This window comes from Helianthus annuus, chromosome 5 (genome assembly GCF_002127325.2).
Source record: "Helianthus annuus cultivar XRQ/B chromosome 5, HanXRQr2.0-SUNRISE, whole genome shotgun sequence".
NCBI classification, from domain to species: domain Eukaryota; kingdom Viridiplantae; phylum Streptophyta; class Magnoliopsida; order Asterales; family Asteraceae; genus Helianthus; species Helianthus annuus.
Window position 1 is genome coordinate 131073602 of NC_035437.2, and position 18112 is coordinate 131091713.

General features: G+C 39.5%; 1 protein-coding gene across 2 annotated transcripts; it reads right to left on the bottom strand.

Moving 5' to 3' along the window:
* Window positions 1–779: 779 nt before the first annotated feature.
* On the bottom strand, window positions 780–9286 carry LOC110941306 (ubinuclein-1). 2 transcript variants are annotated; one of them, XM_022182927.2, is made up of 13 exons: window positions 8803–9286; window positions 7884–7970; window positions 7586–7678; window positions 7379–7455; window positions 6716–7277; window positions 4453–4558; window positions 4083–4192; window positions 3878–3964; window positions 3670–3795; window positions 3433–3564; window positions 3290–3337; window positions 2244–2342; window positions 780–1512 (listed from the first exon to the last, which is right to left on the bottom strand). In XM_022182927.2, the coding sequence occupies exons 1-13, from the start codon at window positions 9091–9093 to the stop codon at window positions 1033–1035; spliced, it is 2298 nt and encodes a 765-aa protein (XP_022038619.1). In that variant the 5' UTR covers window positions 9094–9286; the 3' UTR covers window positions 780–1032. The 2 variants fall into 2 exon arrangements, with proteins under 2 accessions (XP_022038619.1, XP_022038618.1); XM_022182926.2 differs by having other exon boundaries at window positions 4453–4561.
* Between the last annotated feature and the right edge of the window lie 8826 nt (window positions 9287–18112).

The window sequence follows — 18112 nt, forward strand, 5'->3', positions numbered from 1 at the left end:
CAAATATCGGTAATTTCAATCCCACGCTTAATTGTAATATTGTCATACTCAATCTAATATTCATCAGGTATTTGTCGAGTAATAATTGGTATAGGATATACCACTTAGTTTGCTAGAAAATGCCCATTGAATTTTTAAATATATTTTTTACTATTTAAGTTTTTGTATTTAATATCAATAAAAAAATAAAATGTTTGCGGGTATGGTATGAGGGTATGAAACCCATTAAGGCTTCACCAGGGTTATCTAAAGCAATTTTGCCTGGATTTCGTGGATTAAGACTATGGGGTATGGGGCGGGGGTTGGGACGAGGGTTGGGTACAAACGCCTAAGTCAACACCCCAGGTGGGCTTGGGCTTCGGCGTGACCCCTTGGACGGGGGTTTCAGCCCGGGCGTTGGGCGGGTCTAGCGGTCTTCCGTGGCCGGCTCTCATTGGCTGGGTTAGCTAGGCTATAGGTGGCTAGGATTTTAATAATAATTTTAGGCTTTTTTTTTAATTGTGTGTATTTTTATAATAAATGAAAAAAAAATTATAACACGTGGCCAACCCACGCAGGCTAGCCACGCCCCGCATACCTACCCAGCATGCAACTAACCAGCGGTGCCCCTCGAAGTCCACGTGTCAACCCCAAACCCCCGCCCCACCATACCCCACGGTCTAAAGCATATATTTACTATTTTCGTATATTTGAAAATGATTTTTTTCTATTTTGGAATTTTATGTTTATCCAACATTTTTAGCCGAAATAGAAGAATAAAATCCTATATACATCTATAATAAAAAATTTAAAACAGAAACTTCAACTATAAAACTCTTTAAAAAAAAGTGACCGCAAACTGAGTTTTAAAAACTTCAAAACAGCTGCATGTATCCACGAAGGAGGGCTGGCAAAAACAAAAGGTTGGCTATTCAAACATCCTACACCTATAAACTTTGATATTAAGTTAGACCTCAAAGTGCCAAATCCATAGCACAACCATCAGACAGATTGATATAAATTGTTGCTCGGGATTTGGTCAGTACGCTCAAGTTAAACCATGTCAACTGAGCTATTCACCACCTTTGGTTGACCGACATCAATGGTAGAAGCAGCCGGTGGTGGCTGAGTGGCGGGCTTCACAACACCACCAATCATTTGCTTCCCTTGTGCTAAGTTTAACTTCTCTGAGAGTTTTAACTTCTCTGAGAGTTGAACTTGAGTTTGACCATCATGCAGTTCCGACTCTGGTTTCCTTTTTGCAATCTTCTTCACAACTTCTGAAACCGTTGTGGTACTCTGAATGTTAGCATTACCTTTAAGTTTCTCTTGTTTTGGCTTGTCGGTGGTCGGAGCTGACGGTCGTGCAGTGACGGCAGTTGCAGCCACCAGTGTGGTGGATATTGACCTCACAGGTGCACTTGAATCTTGCTTATCAGGCGTGTGATGCACCTGACCCGTAGATCCAGCATCAACAGTAACGGTCTCTGTTTTGGTGGGAACTATTTTTTTCCTCTTCACTTTCTCTTGATCCTTCAACATGAAATCAGAAAAAATTAAAATTTTGACCCATTTACTTACGCTACGCCCAATTCAAATCATGTTTTGCCCCTAAATGTCGAATAAAAAGATTAACTAAAAGGTCAAAGAGGGTCAAAATCATTTACTCAAAAACTCGTACTTTTAGTGAAATAAATAACCAACTTATGCATGGCCCGATTCATTGTGTTTATCTCTATGTGTCATATGGGTATGTGTCAGATGGGTCAAATCAGTTTTTTTTTTTTTGAACGGCAAGGTGTCAAAATTTTTTGGGTGCGAGACCCCCCCCCCCCCCCCGGCATTGGGGAGGCCCGTCGCCCCTCTCCGGTCAAATCAGATAATTAACTTAGAAGTTAAAAGTATAAGGGTCAAACAGGTCAAAAAAAGTAAAGGCACACCGAAGGTGTTAACTTTAATGCACAAAAATTTCAAAAATCATTTTACTGAAAAATATCTGTTTTTAGTAAAAATAAAATCATTTTTTAAAAGCTAACTAATAACTATATATAGAAAGATTATTTTATTGGACAAAAAAGCATTCAGGTCAAACCAACCCAAACCAAAAAAAAATCACATGTTTTGACCCGTTACCAGCTCACCTGACCCGTCCATTTTTCTATCAAAAAGACTCCAGAACCTCTACTGAGACTGTATACTAGTTACAAAAATAACAGAAGAGACAAAAGGTAGCATTTTCCTTTATATATACATACGGTCAATACCTTGCGCTTGTATAATGCTTTTCTCCTATCTTTTGCCCGACAAATTGCTCGTTTGATCCCATGGTTGTCCATACAGCCTTTTGGAAACAGTTCAGCAAGCTGCAACATGGGCACAAAATTTGTAAATTATCTTTCCATTACATATATGATTGTTTAAAGCCTAGAACACAAGGGGAAGAAAAATCATAACATATCCTCATATTACAATGGTAGTTTGTAGAGGTGGCAATTTGTTACTCTTTTACATACAAAGCGATTGGTTTTTGCGTTATGGGTTAAACGAATATTTCACTGAAAATAAAAAGGGTCAAGCAGGTTGAAACTTGAAATCCTCAAAGGGTGGTATCAAATACATAAAACCTTCTATTCCTTTATTAGAGTAAAATGCCATTTTCGTCCCTGAGGTTTGGTCAATTTTGCGACTTTCGTCCAAAGGTTTGTTTTTCCGCATCTGGATCCAAAAGGTTTGACATCTTGCCATTTTCATTCAGCTCGTTAACTCCATCCAGATTTTTCCATTAAGCCAAGGGTGTTTCCCACTTTTTGATAACTTAAAAGGCAATTCGGTCTTTCACTTTATGTAAATAGACCAAATACCCCTGAAAAGACCGAATTGCCCTTTAAGTTAACAAAAAACCCTGACTTAACGGAAAAAATGGATAGAGTTAACAAGCCGGATGAAAATGGCAAGATTTCAAACCTTTTGAATTCAGATGCAAAAAAACAAATCTTTGGACGAAAGTCGCAAAACTGACCAGACCGCAGGGACGAAAATGGCATTTTACTCCTTTTTTTATTTAAACTATTCCTGTTATACACATTAATATCTATGACTATAAAATTAAAAAATGGTTAGAAAAGGGGTGTCGGCCCAACACACCTGTTTAAGCATGAACCAATTACCCAACCCGTCCATATTGCCACCTCTAGCAGTTTGCAAAGTTTCATCACAGTGCATACCATGAATCAACCGGCAAATACATGCAATAAAGTACTTCCAGATTCAGGAAATGTAAAATAAAAAACAATTCTATCGATGAGCTTACCTCTGCATAAAGCTTCCTAACTTGGGGGCCTGCATCTTCATCGAGCCCCTAATGAAAAAATAAAAAATAGAAAGTAAGATGCTCTGAATACGGAAGATTTACAGGAAGAACGGATTTTTAGATATAAAGTCAGAGTAGAGTACATCAACAAATAAGTCATAAAGGTCACAAATTTTGTCCTCTAAAACATCATCTGTGGTAAATATGCTTTTCTCTTTTTCTTTAGTACTAGGTTCTTGAAAATCATCAGATGACCCAGCCTGCTGCTCAATTGCCTGTATTAAAAACAAACCATATCAACTGTTGGAGTTTAAATGATACCTATCGAAAGGAATTCAACACGTCAATCTATTAATATGCGGTCTAGAAAGAATTTGTACCGCCGGCTTCATCATGGAACCTCGTATCTTAACCATCTCATCTACTTCTTTCTTTAACTGCTGCAACTTGCCATCTTTCTCTTCTTTCGCAGACAATCCCGTATCAACCATGTTTTGAAGGTTTCTCTGTTACAAGATATCAAACAGTCCGATAAGGCTTCAAAAAATGAAAACAATATATATTGCAATTTAATGGATAAGGCAAAACCTTTAAGGATCTGATCTGTATCAGATGACCAAGAATGCTCATCAAACGATTAAGAAGCTCCTTTGACACTTTTCCATGAATAGAATGCTACAAAAACCACAAAAGCAACACGTCATCTATGTACTTCAGTATCATGTTACAAAAAAAAAATTAACTATTAAAAGACTCTTTTTAACTAATTAAGGAAAAAAAAAGTCTCCAGTACCGCGAGTCTAGCGACTTTAGCCAGCTTTTGCTTTATTTCAGGAGGCATTCTTCTTTTGACAGCCTGAGATGAATTTTCAGCTTCTTGAACCTCCATACTTGGTGGCCTTACTGTGAAACATCAAAACAGAAGTTGCATAATTTCAATAGTTTTATCTGATTTTTTTAAATAAAACGATCGAAGATTCTATATGAGTTAGAATACACTTTGGCGACTTTTGAGCCATTCGACTAATTTGACGAAATATCCTTTGAAGATGACGTTTTTTTTATTTTAACGCTTAGCGGCAAAACCTAAGTACCTAACCCACATTTCGTAACAAAAATGGCTTGAAATTGCCACCTGTAATCAAACAGATTGTACAACTTACTTTCTGCAACTGTCTTCTCCAAATCTCTAATAGCTTTTTCAAGCAGCAGATTTGTACTTTTAGGTTTTATGCTAGAACCTTCCTTTTTCACCATGTGTGTAGCCTTCTGCTAGAAAATAATATTTGAATTATTAGTCAAGATATATATGGCAACGTATTTCCATCATAAAGCGACAATTATGAGCTTCATCGTTACCATGTTGGGCATTCCTACTAAGAGAAATAACAGCTAAATGATCTTTAAAATATGTGATACGATAACAAAATAAAAAAGATAGCACATTGGTACAGGAACAGATGGCAGCGGTACATACAAAGATAGCAAATTAAAGTAATAAAATATGACATAAGCACAGGTAATAAAAAAGGAGAAACAGGATGAGATCCATAACAATAAATGGTGTAAAGTGTTACACTAGATAAATAGAATACAGATAACAATAATCTCAAACACGCGCTTGATAGCGTTAATAATGCGTCAAACTAGACAGCTAGTGTAAGTAATATATTCAACACAACTTTATAGTTTCGGTGCAATCAATAGAACAAACGTTCCTCTAGAAAAATGACACGGTATCACGTAAAGGCAAATGATAAAAGGGGATAAATACCTTCAATGTGCAATGCTCACAAAAGAAACTTAATAATACGTACTAATATCTATAAATGTCACGATTTTAATCAATTGTCACTCATCATCACGGTCAATGTGTGGCGTGTCTAGTATATGTTAATGTCGATGCTTTTATGCCGACCAATCACATGTTTTATGTAAATGCAATAACATTTAATCGTAAAAACAATTTTTACGCAAGAAAAAAACACCAAACAATAAAAAAAATTGGTGGGGTCTAGAAAGAAGAAACTATAAAGGGTATGTCTTGTTTATGGGTATGACATTTTAACCGAGAAACAAAACCCTTGAAATTAACATTCCCTATACTATCAAACATATACCAATTTTGAGTCCTAGCTATCAACTAAACACCACCTAATTGGTTTATAGTTTCAGCATATTTGATGATTATTTAAATTAATATATCAACTTGCCTATATGTGTACATTTAGGAAATTACTTAATCTAGCTACTTTCATTTTCTTTAACGGTATCTTCCCTTCGTTTTATGTTATTTATTATGATTTGAGTTGTAATACTCAAGATGGTATTATTGAATAAACTATATATGATTTTGAGTTTTTATCTACGTATTCTCTAATATACTCCCCACTAGGCCCAATTGAGCAATACTCTCAAAAGACCCAAGATTGATGAGAATATTTCAAATAATTTACTAGTTGGGATACTTCAATGTATATATGAGGTCGTTCATGTGATAGCAATCACCAACATGAATGGATACTCAAGTAATCTTTATTCCAGTTAAGGGTATACTTGCCATCTTCCCGCTTCTTGTTTGTTAAGTGTTATTAAGTCACAAGTTGTCAAAAATAGAATGGTGTACAAGATGTCATTATTAGACCAACGAATAAAAGAGTGTGTGTCAATACTCTACTAAACTCACATCTAGTTGTAGACGGAAACTTAGTTGAGTAATTGCTTTCCCCAAATTACATCACCATCTCGTGATGCATAAGACCAGTATATAGTATATAGTATCGGTAACTTCTATAAGTTACAAATAAAATTCCTATAAGAAAGTAAGAACTAGAAGTTTGTAATAAACAAAAAATATCTTTGACCGGCTAACTCACACAACTTTCTAACCCTACTCCTAGATCTACAAATTTATCCAATAATATAGTCAATATGCAATTTATTTACAAGTGAAGACTTTATTTTATATATATATATGTATATAGAACTATGTGTATCAATATAACTATTAACTCTACGTTTAACCTTGGTGATTTATGGAGGTGTCATCATTCCATGTCTCCTTTCTCCTTTGATACCTCCACGATCACCTTGCCTTATAGAGCATTGAAAACCAAAAAGACAACAATGCATGCTGCACAATACTAATATAAATTGCTGACATGGCAACATGTTAGTGAGATAATATGAATGCACATCACCCCCTAGGTATTATAATAATATCACACAACTAGCTCAAGTCATGTATGAAAATAAAACCATATAAAGCTTACGAGGTGCACACAAATATAGATAAGGGGATTAAGGTCTATGAGAACTGTTAGGTGTTCATGTGTTGCACAAAATATTAAAGGCATTATCTGAAGATCAAGTAAAACAAACATGCAACTACATCAATGAGGCATCCAAATGAGAAAGGATATTCACCGGTTGCTGGGTAATCTCAGAAGCCTTGATATCTGCCTGTTGATGAATTGTATTTTTCTCCCCTGAGTATTGAAGCGGTTGCCCTTGAGATTTTAACACATCAGCACCCTTGTCATTGGTCCTCTGACTTTGAAGAACAGGGGTTTGATTTTGACTTTGACTTCCATCTTTCATTTTGGAACCATGTTTTTTGGATTGAAGACCTCCAGTTTTCTGCTTGTCAATGCTCTTTGCTGTCACTCCAACTTCACCATTTAAAATCTTGGTTGGAGATGGATTGGTGATAGTTTTAGAATCAGAAGGTTTCTTCACAACGGTTCCAAGAGCAATAACTGTATTCTGGTATTTCACATTTTCATTGTGTGCAGTTGGTACAGTTAAACTACGAGAGGGAGTGGTGGGATTCTGGTCTGCTGATGCCATCATTTTCTTCTTTTCATTCTTACTAACTTTCATCTGTTTATTTGGCACATTACCGTCTTTGCTTCCATTACCACCTTTTGTTGAATCCTTCCTTCTTCTCTTTTTTGGTTGCTCACTTGGCAAAGCAGTAGGCTCATTGCTATCACGATAAACAGATTAAACTCAGACGAGAACCCAAAAAAAAGAAAAAGAAAGACAATGATCAAAAGCAAGACAAGCGATTATTAAACAAAAACCAACATGCGTTCTAACTTCCCACGGTTGACAAAGAATCCGTCATGCTTTATTGCTGAATTATCGACCTGGAAATAATCATCCTGAAGAGCAGAAGAAAAGCAAATGTTACTTCATGTGTAAATGAATTCAAAAAAAAGGACTCGTGGATAAATAAGTACAGTGTGATTAAACAATACTGCAATAACAAAATGACAGGGTAGTTTCACCAACCAATTCAGCGTCATCAATAAAAGAATCTTCAGTATCATACTCATCATCGTCAGGAACATCATTAAGATCTTCCTCATCGCTGCTGTTTTTACCCTGAATGTATAGAATATAGCAACATCACGAAAATGACATTAAAGATTCAATATCAGATCTTCTATGCAGTCAAGTATATATCGTCATTTGCAGCATACAGTCATACACCGTTACAAAAGTAAACAGATAATCAATCAGATATCAAAACATCAGTCCTAGCACTTGACCAGATACTAAAATTCATAACATAACGAATATATCACACCATGTATAACCGTTCAATCTTCTCAATGACAGCGCTAAAACGGCTACCAGGGGGTGCATCACCTCCTTCATTTTCAGCAATAACTCCCTGCAGCAGTCAAAAACACTTATCAGTTGCAAAACAAAACAAAAAAAAACACAATTTAGCTTGTAGAAAAACAAATGAGAGCAGTACAAAAAAAATAATAATAAAGTCCTTTCATATACATTCTGTATCACATAAAACTACCAAAACATTATATTCACAAAAAACTTCATCTACAACAGAAGTATTTAGGCTATGGGGTGTGAGGGTCATGGATTGGAACATTATTTCCACATAGGATCATTAATTAAATGGTATACCATCCCCCTCCTTGATTGATGGTGGTTCACATGGATTAAACCACGATCACCACGACCCTCCTATTTGATAATTTTAAGACAAAAACAAATTAAAAAAATAAAGGGGATAGTGGTTTGGGTCATGACCACACCCTTAGGGTAGTGGTTTTAATTAATGGATTAAAGATGAATGATGTGGTGCCTATGTGGAGGGTCATGGTGGTCATGAGGGTCATGACCATACCCTATAGCCTTAGCAGTGAGTCGGTAACTAACTCCCACTGTCCTTAACTTCTTTAAAAAACAGAACAAGAAGCTCAATAATCATACCAGTAACCTACCTACTGCGAGATCCTTTCAACAATAATAAGTACTCACCAAAACCCTAGGTTACACAACAACAATTCCCACCACACTTAACAAACAGACCTAGAACTTCAATAATCAAATCAGTTAACCATTCTCAGTTAATAAAAACATAAGCTACCTACTACACGATCCTTAACAACAACTCATCAAAACCCTAAGTTACAACACAACAACAAAATCACACAACATTTCAATCCAAAACTCAACAAAATTCACACAAACACTACCGAAACAGGCGCAATGCGAGAATCAAGCGCCGGATTAACCGCAACTGCAACCGGAGCCGGAGCCGGAGCCTTTCCAGCAGAATCAGATACAACAACTCGTTCGCTATCGTCATTCTTCTTCGCCGCTTTATTAGCGTCTTTCATAAGCTTCTTCCACGACACAATTGTCGTCTCTCCGGGCCGCAGCTCCACCTCGAACCGCTGCCGTCCTCCGCCGCATAATAATGTCGACGACGACGGTGGCGCCGCACCACCGCTGCCGCTAACACCACCGCTGCTGCCGTCGTTCATCGATGATCCGATTAGAGAATTTAGAGGTTAAAGGATGGTTGAAATTGGAGCATTTAGAGTGAGTTTAGGGTGAAATTGGATTGGAGTAAACCCTAGTGGAGAGAAATTTGTGAAATTTGTGGTTGGATTTGGGGATTTTGTTTGCTCGGCGCTAAGAAATTTAATTTAATCCAAGTTATTTTCTTCTAAATTTTGCGTTTTCCTTTTCTTTTCTTTTTTTTATAAAAACATGATGTGTACTGAAGGGGTTAAGTTTGTCGTGTTTCTCAAAATAACTGGGTTTTCTTCGGCCCAGATATAACCCAAGCCCAGATGCACATGAACTAGTAAGGTGTTATTTGTTTTCTCAGAGGTAAAATGTCTGCAATCTGCGAATCACATCTGTAAACATCTGTAGCAGAAAAGGTGGATTAAACCCTACAATCTACAAGAAGAAGGCTGTTTATTTTTTAACTTCTGCAATTTGCTAATAATCATTTTATCAAAAACATCTTGTAAAAAAACAACAAATAATCAAAACCATTTAAGCATAACTAGGCCTTGTGTGTGATTGCAGTTCAATTCTTGAGTCCAATCGGGTTTTCGTCCTACCGTGTGTCACGCCAGAGAGTTTTGCTCTTGTGGTGGCACAACGATTGTTAAGTAGTAGTCGGCGGTATGGTTTCCCGGAGGAACGCCAAAAAAATCAAACTTTGAAGCCGGCATAGACCCGGTTAAGACAACATAGTCTGGTCAGAGTAGTCAATATGAACCTCTCCGATTTGAAGAGTGTGATAACCTAATACATGAAGTTCATTGTTTAAAAAAATAAAAATATCTACACCATATTAAAACATATAAGTTCAATTTCAAAATGACCTATCAATGTATTTGTAATAGAAAAATGACCTATCAATGTATTTGTAATAAAATAGGAATAACACCCGCGCGTAGGGATGAATATGGTACTGGACTGGTACCAATACCCAAAAACGGAAAAATGGGCATGGTATCGAAAATAATTGGTGTGATACGATACTGGAAAATCAATCAAAATACCGGTAGTGTATCGAACCAGCATTAGTTCTGAATAACAGGAAAAATAGGTGTCGCTACCGAAAATGATCGATACGGTACGGAACCGGTCCGATATTAACGTACCGGTACCTAGTACCAATTGCTCATCCCTACCCGCGCGCGTTGCGGCGCGGGTACTTCATAAACATCAAATTGATTAGTCCAAACGTTATGCGATGCGCTAACCATATAAAAACACGTGTTCGACGTACCCAGACGAAAAAAACGTTGAACTCCACACGTACGTTGTAGTGTGTTAACTCACAAAATTTAAAAGGAAACGTAAAAACAAATCCTTGCGAAAGATGAAAAGTATGGTGAACAAAATTTAAAATGAAAAAATGTTGTGGTTAAATTGCCAAAAATAAAAAGCTTTACGTCAAAAAAAAACAGATGGGTTAAAATAGAAAAGATGAAAACCTTTTGGGCTTGAAGTGAAAAATCAATTTAATTTTTTGAAAAACTCCCCATGCATGCATGTATTACAACACTATTTAGCCTTGCAATGTTACTAAATTATAGTATGGTAATGGTAATGAACACCTTAATTCACATAATCTTGTAATGAACACCATAACCATATATTCAAATAATCTTGTAATGAACATCAAGCAATAATCATAACCATTTAAGAACAATGAACGCCTTAATTCAATAATTTAAAAATAATATTTGATCGAGTCGGAGTACATATTGAAATCACGTTTTTCAAAACGCACCAAATAAACCTCACTAATAAATGAATGATTAAATTTGAAACCAGTTATGAAGAGGATATTCATTTACCAAAATTAAGGATATGACTTGATTCTGTGGATGAATTTGAAGAGGATGTCGAAAAAAAACAACTTACGACTTTAATTGTTGCTGAGACTTGATTGCGGTTAAGACATGGATGAAAATCAACCACCTCATTGCCTCTCACTATCGCTACCGTCGTGAGTCCGGTAAACACTCACCCCACCGAATTCCTATCGCTGCCGCCACCACCAAATAACCTTCTCGTAAAACAAAAATACCCACGTCTTTTGTACTCCCGATTGAGGCATCGGCGGCGGGGTAGGCGGCTGAGGAAGACCACGTCGGCTGGGGAGAGGCGGCTAAGGTAGTCAACAGCAGGAAGATCCACGGCGGGGAAGGGGTGGCCGGAGCTGTAGGTGGCGGCTGGGAGGAGGATTGGTTTGAGGAGAAGGTGGTTCTAGGGTTTTGTCATTTTGAGAGGTCTAGTGTGTTTTGAGATCAGAGAAGAGGTAAGAAGTGGCTATCCCAAGTGTGCAACAAAAAGAGGATGGACAGACATTTTTAGTGAAATCACTTCGACAAAACAAACATCCTGCAGACTCAAATGTTTGCGCGTGGTCTGCGTGGGGCAGACATAAGAGATCAAGAAGTGCTTTACACAAAAAACAAACACCCCCTAAGTGTTCAAAATTTTTATTTCAATTATAATTCTAGGCATAGAGGTAATCGGGTCTGGTTGGGTCAGAAATGGTTAGAATCGGGTTCTCGCCAAAGCGGGTCGGGTGGTAACAGGCTATTTTTAGGGAAAGGGATTGGGTTTCATCAGTTTAAATTCAGGTTTTAATTTTATATGGATTTTCTTGTACAAATCTTGTTTTTAAATTGTAAAACATGGTTTTTAACTTATACATGTTACACACAAATATGCCATTGCATCTATCGTATAGTTGTATGATGTGGTTTATAAACAAGTGTCGACCCTACGCTTTTGTGGCTCCCACTACTCAACCCTTGTTGTTTAGTCGAATCTAGAGGAGAATTCTGTAAAAGTAGACTAAATAAACATAAAAAATAAAAACAAATAAAGATAGAGGCAATCAATCAAAGATTTAAGACCCTTTTGCCTTGATCCCCTTGATGCAATAAGTAATAAGTAGTATTTGAAGTAGGGATGAGCAAAGCAGTATCCGATACCGAACCGATACCGATACCGCCTAATACTGATCCTGAATTTCACCCAAACTAGGTACCGATACCGATACCGAATCATGTCGGTTCGGTGTCGGTATGGTACGGTACGGTATCGGTATTTTGAGAGTTGGTATCGATATTATACTGATACCGTACCGTACCGATACCGAAAAAGCCAAAAAGTGGATACCGAAAAAATTCGGTATCGGTATTTCGGGATCGGGATCTGATGAAACACGGATAAACACCGGTGTTAATCTGTGGGGTTGTTTCTTCTGTGGGTTCAATCTCCTTTCTTACTCGTGAAAATGACCTAGGCCCTGCAAAACAGCAACACCGTTAATCTCGTTAAGAGGGGAATATGGGGGTTTCCCTCTTAACCAGGCTCCGGTGTAAGAATAAGTACTGTTTCGAGGGAGAATAAACAGTGTGTGATAAGAGTGTGTGTATGGAGGGTAAGATCCTTTAACCTAAATGACGAAGGGTCCTATTTATAGCCAGAGGGTGAAGGAGGGAGGGGCAGCTATGCCAGCTGTCCGACCAAGGGGAATATCCTCTTGGTCTCCTCTGCCATGGCCAGCGTAGTGGTACACGTGGCGCGCTTACAGGGCCTACATGGCGCTTGATGACTGGTGATACGTGTTGTCTTTTTTGTCGGATGGGGCATCTTTGGTGCCACCTTGATTTCTTTCAGAAGCTTCTAGATGCTTCTGGATTATCTTGCTGATGTAACCTCCATGTAGGATGAAAAGGTGGTGTGGTCATTGCCATGTAGGCGAGGAATTGGGACCATGCCTCTTCAAGTCCCCCCAGTCCACTGTGCCTTCTAGTTGAGTTGATCGTCCAGGAGGGATTCTGGACTTATAAGGGTAGTGGTTGTTAAGTTGATGTTTGTTATGCGCGTTTTATGGTAATGGTTGCATGGCGCGTGGCGTGTTGGGAATTTGCAAAAGTTGAGCCAAATGGACGCACGGCGCATCGGTTTTGGCAACTTGTAAAAGTTTAGCCAAATGGACGCATGGCGCATGTGTTTTGGCAACTTGTAAAAGTTGAGCCAAATGGACGCATGGCGCATGTGTTTTGGCAACTTGTAAAAGTTTAGCCAAATGGACGCATGGCGCATGTGTTTTGGCAACTTGTAAAAGTTGAGCCAAATGGACGCATGGCGCATGGGTTTTGGCAACTTGTAAAAGTTGAACCAAGTGGACGCATGGCGCACAGCGCATTGCACTTGTAGTTTTCTTCTGAAGGAAGCTTTGTTGTCTTGGGGGGAAACAACTGATGTGACTGTCTAGTGTCCCTGTCTTATCGGAGGTGAACAGATGCCTTTTTCAGTGTGTTAGTTGCTTTTCTCCACGTTGTCAGGCATGTGCCGTCCATGCTCCCAGAAAAAGAGGTGACGGTTTCTCTCTCATCTGACGTGGTTCTTCCCCATTGGATGTCATTCTGGAAGGTGTTAAGTCGGGCAAGGGACCGCGCAGGTTTGATATTTCAAAAATCACTCCTCCTGCTTCTCCTCCATCGAGGATAATTGATTTATCCCCTCCTCGCGATGATTCTGGTAAGAAGAAGAAGAAAGATGAAGTGACTGCTGAGCATGTGGGTGAAGGTGGTGATGGTGGCGCGGGTGGTGCTGGTGGAGATGTTGCGGGTGGCGCTGGTGGAGGTGCTGAAGGTAAAGGTAAGGGTGTTGATATCGAGGTGGAATCTAGCGAGACTTGTGACACTCGAGGTTTTTCCGAACGAACACCTTGTAATATTTTGTGTATATAAATATTATTAAATGGAAACGTGATCTTTATTTGCTTAATGTGTGTTGAATGTACGTATTATATATAAATGTACGTGAGTCGAGACCATGACTCGCAACCGGGCGGTTGCGAGTGGGCCTTTGGGCCGTAACCGGTTTGGGCCGAAACCCCAAGCCCAACCCGAAACATCCCTTGGTATATATACCCCATCTTTCCCCACTTTCCCTCATTTCATACACAACACACAAACACACTTCTACTATTTTTCTCTCAACTAGAAACCCTCAACAACACACCCCAATCCCTTTCAATTTTCGGTTCAAGCAAGGATCCCGGACAAGGACTCGGTCAAGACCACTAACTCGGACACTCCATCTTCTCGGTTCTTTTCCTTGTTTACGGCTTCTTCTTCTCAAACCGGTTAGTGTTCTATTTTGTGTGTAGAAATTATGTGTGATAAATGAACTAGAAATGTTTGGTTAGAAACAAGATGCATGATTCTTAGGTTGGTTCGTAAAGCTTGACAATATGTGGTAACATGTTTAAAAATGGTTAGAAAATGGTAGTCTAAGAGTATTCATGGCTAACCAATCTATGCTTCATTGTCCTTGCAAAATGATGTTGTTAAATATGAGATTTCGGCTACAAGCATGTGTGTTTCTTGTTCTTGCATGATGATCTTGCTAGAAATATGTGATTTTCGGTTCATAAATGTGTGTTTATGTTGGCATGAAAACCCTAGAAAATGATGAACATAAGATGAACTTGTTTGAATATGACTTGAAGATGTAAAAATGGCAAAGTTTGATCTATTTTCATTGCTGGTCAGTTTAGGAAAAGTGTTAGTGAAACCTTATTGGTTGTTTCCTAATCTGGGTCTGAATACATGGTACAATTTCGGACTGTTGCATCTGCATCATCACGTGTACGTGAAAGGGACAGCTTACGACTCGCAACCGCGTCGTTGCGACTCGCAACCAAGGCAAGACAACTCGAGACCACGTAGTTGCGACTCGCAACCACAGCATGACTACTCGAAACCACGAGATTGCGACTCGAAATCACGCCGTTGCGACTCGCAACCAAAACATGATGACTCGAGACCACGGTTACGACTCGTAACCACAGCGTGACAAGCCGAGACCACCTGGTTGCGACTCGAGACCAGCTGGTTGCGAGTGGGCTGTCCATTCTGGTTATTGGGCCATTCTGTGTTAACTTGGGCTATCTGTTAAATGAACTATGTGTTGCTGTTGACTGCTTAATTATTTAGGCCGGCCCATTAACCCACTGTTTACTTATATGCTTGATACATGTTAGTTATGTGTAAGTTTTACGTGAATACTTGTATACCGAACCTGACCTATACCGGTAACCATGTTAGGACGTGGTGACCAACGTGATTGACAAGTAACCTAAACCTACCGAGCAACCCAAGGTGAGTTCACAACTTAAAAGCATGCGTCCCGGTGGTTTGGGACATGAGACTAACAACCCTATCCCCTGGTAAAAGGGGATACCATTTACATACTTTCCCTGGTTATTGGGAACAAAACTTACTTTTCCTTCCCTGGTATTGGGAAACCTTTTGGACAATCCTATCCCCTGGTAAAAGGGGATACCATTTACATACTTTCCCTGGTTATTGGGAACAAAACTTACTTTTCCTTCCCTGGTATTGGGAAACCTTTTGGACAATCCTATCCCCTGGTAAAAGGGGATACCATTTACATACCTTCCCTAGTTATTGGGAACAAAACCTACTTTTTCTTCCCGGGTATTGGGAAACCTTTTGGTTAATTACTGTTTATACGGATTGCAACTAACGGCACTAAACGAAACTCTATCACTCAAGTCCCTACTACAAATACCGATTAGTCGCCGGGTTAGGCGAACGGGTTATTAGTTGATAGCGCTATTTAGGTGTTTACCAGCCTCACACCGTGCCCTGGTTTGGGACGGGCGTGAACTAATAGACTCAGAAATCCGTCAATGATGATAGAACATTGACATCGGGGCATCCTGCGGATACGCAACGGTTACCTAGTGTTCGGTATTGGAAAAACAGTTTAGTCGCTAACTTTTGGGGTAGCTCCCCAGGGCATGTATAAACGGATAAATTAACCGGTGAAACAAGTTTTTGGTAATTAAAACTGGACAACTAGTGAACTCACTCAGCATTATTGTTGACTCCTTACTGCATGCTTTGCAGGTAACCAATGATTCAGGAGCTGCTACTTGGGGAAGTGTAGTGTTCGTCAAACCCGTGTGTTGGGATAACTGTTTTGATCAATGAACTGTCTTTAAAACTATTTTGGTTTATGCTTCCGCTGTTTTGTTAAACTAATTACCGAATCTAAACTCTAATGTTGTTAATTACTTCGGATTTTAAATATTTCTACTATTAATTAAATGCTCAGTATAATTGGTGGCTGGATCCTGGTCAGTCACGCCCTCGAAGCGGGTGTTATCCGCAGGTGGATTTTGGGGGTGTGACAGATTGGTATCAGAGCCATTGGTTATAGTGAACTTGGTTTTAAAAAGGGGTAAATCTTTTTGGAGAAAACCAGACTATAACCCGTGACTCGTGACGACACTACACTCCAAGTGCAAGGCTCAACACTTTTGACCTCATAGCTCGGACCAGTGTTTACTTGTTTGCTTACTTTATGTTTCCTGTTTCGCTATACGTACTAGTATGCCTAACTAGTGAAAGCCCACATACGATATTGCATGTGATTGCACGTTAGCACACCAACATGAATTTATGTACACTTTCTCGTATCATGTGATTGATAGGGTGGTAATTCCCTAAACCTCCATGACTTACACTACTTGATACTCTTTGAAATCTACTCGAGTGTGGGGAACCATTTGACATGAGTTAAGAGGAGCTGAGATGAACATGCAAATCACAATATTATTGTGGGTGCACACATAATAATATAGTGGGGTGGATGTGAGTCCCAGTGAGGCTTAACAAGTGAAAAAGGGGTTCCGTTTCGTTATCTGTATGATGAGAGACACAACAGTTCATAGGAGCCGTAGCAATGATTGCCTCCTACTCGAACACGATCTTTTCACTTCTCCCTGCACCCCTTTCGAACCTCGATGCTATCGAGTAGTACCTGAACACCCATATGAACGCCTAGCAAACTGTGTAGAACATTAGGTGCCTGTACGAACATCCCCGGGGTGGGTGTTGAAACGACAACGATTGGTCTATATCCTTCTCACCTTTCTTCGCTTACTGGAACTTAACGTGTTGACGTCTTAAATCCCGAAGTGCGATCACTTCTGCAACACTATCTCAACATACCGTGTATTACTCAGTCAAGAGGGTAGACGTAGTACCTTACTGGCTTCAGCATTTGAACGACCCTAGTCACCGACAACGAGCATCAGCGAATTGACTCCAATCGAACCCTTAACCCTAGTCAGCGGCTCATAGGAGCCAGCTCTTACGAATCAGTCGGGCCATAAGCGATGACAATTGACAATGGTGCGGAAATGCGTAACGGCCAGCTCAATAAGTACACCTTGGGACGCGGCACGGAAACGTGACAAGGTGGACTTGTCAGTGAAGGATCGTAGCGCACCATTTCAAGCAACGACATCAGAAACAACAGTCGCGACAACATCAAGGTCAACAACCAGGGAATGATGATAGTAATGGAAATCCTCGCAACCGTAACAACAACATTGGAAATGATGCTCGTGGAAGGGCATTTAGGATTGGCGCCGGCGACGCCAGGCATAGTAGCAACATGGTAGCTGGTATGGGTAGTTGTTTGCTTCATCTCTGTTCTGCTTGACCCTGATACTTCTTGAAACTGAACCAGATGTGGAATCGACTGATGGCAAGTCAAATAGAATCTCAAGAGTTCGTCAGGATGTAAACACGACCTTGTGGGACGAGTGTCCGATGTCGACCTTCCTTCTACCACACTCGATGGTTACAACGCAGTAGTTAGTGTGAATTGGTTACCCAGGAATCACGCGAATATACCCAGTGAGGAGAAAACTTTGTGTGGAGAATCGGCATTTGTTCTAAAGCGTCAGAGTAGTTCAATAGTTAGCGCTATTTCAGCTGTGAAGGCCAGAAGCGTCTACAGAGGGATTACTCCGCTGTGTTAGCAACCGCTACGGATGTTAAGGCTAAGGAAAAGTGGATCGAGGATCCACCAGTTGTTCGTTGTTTCTCTCGGCGTGCTATCCGAGGAACATTCAGTTTTTCTTCCGAAAATTTTGTTAGGCGGAATCTCAGTTTGATCTCACGT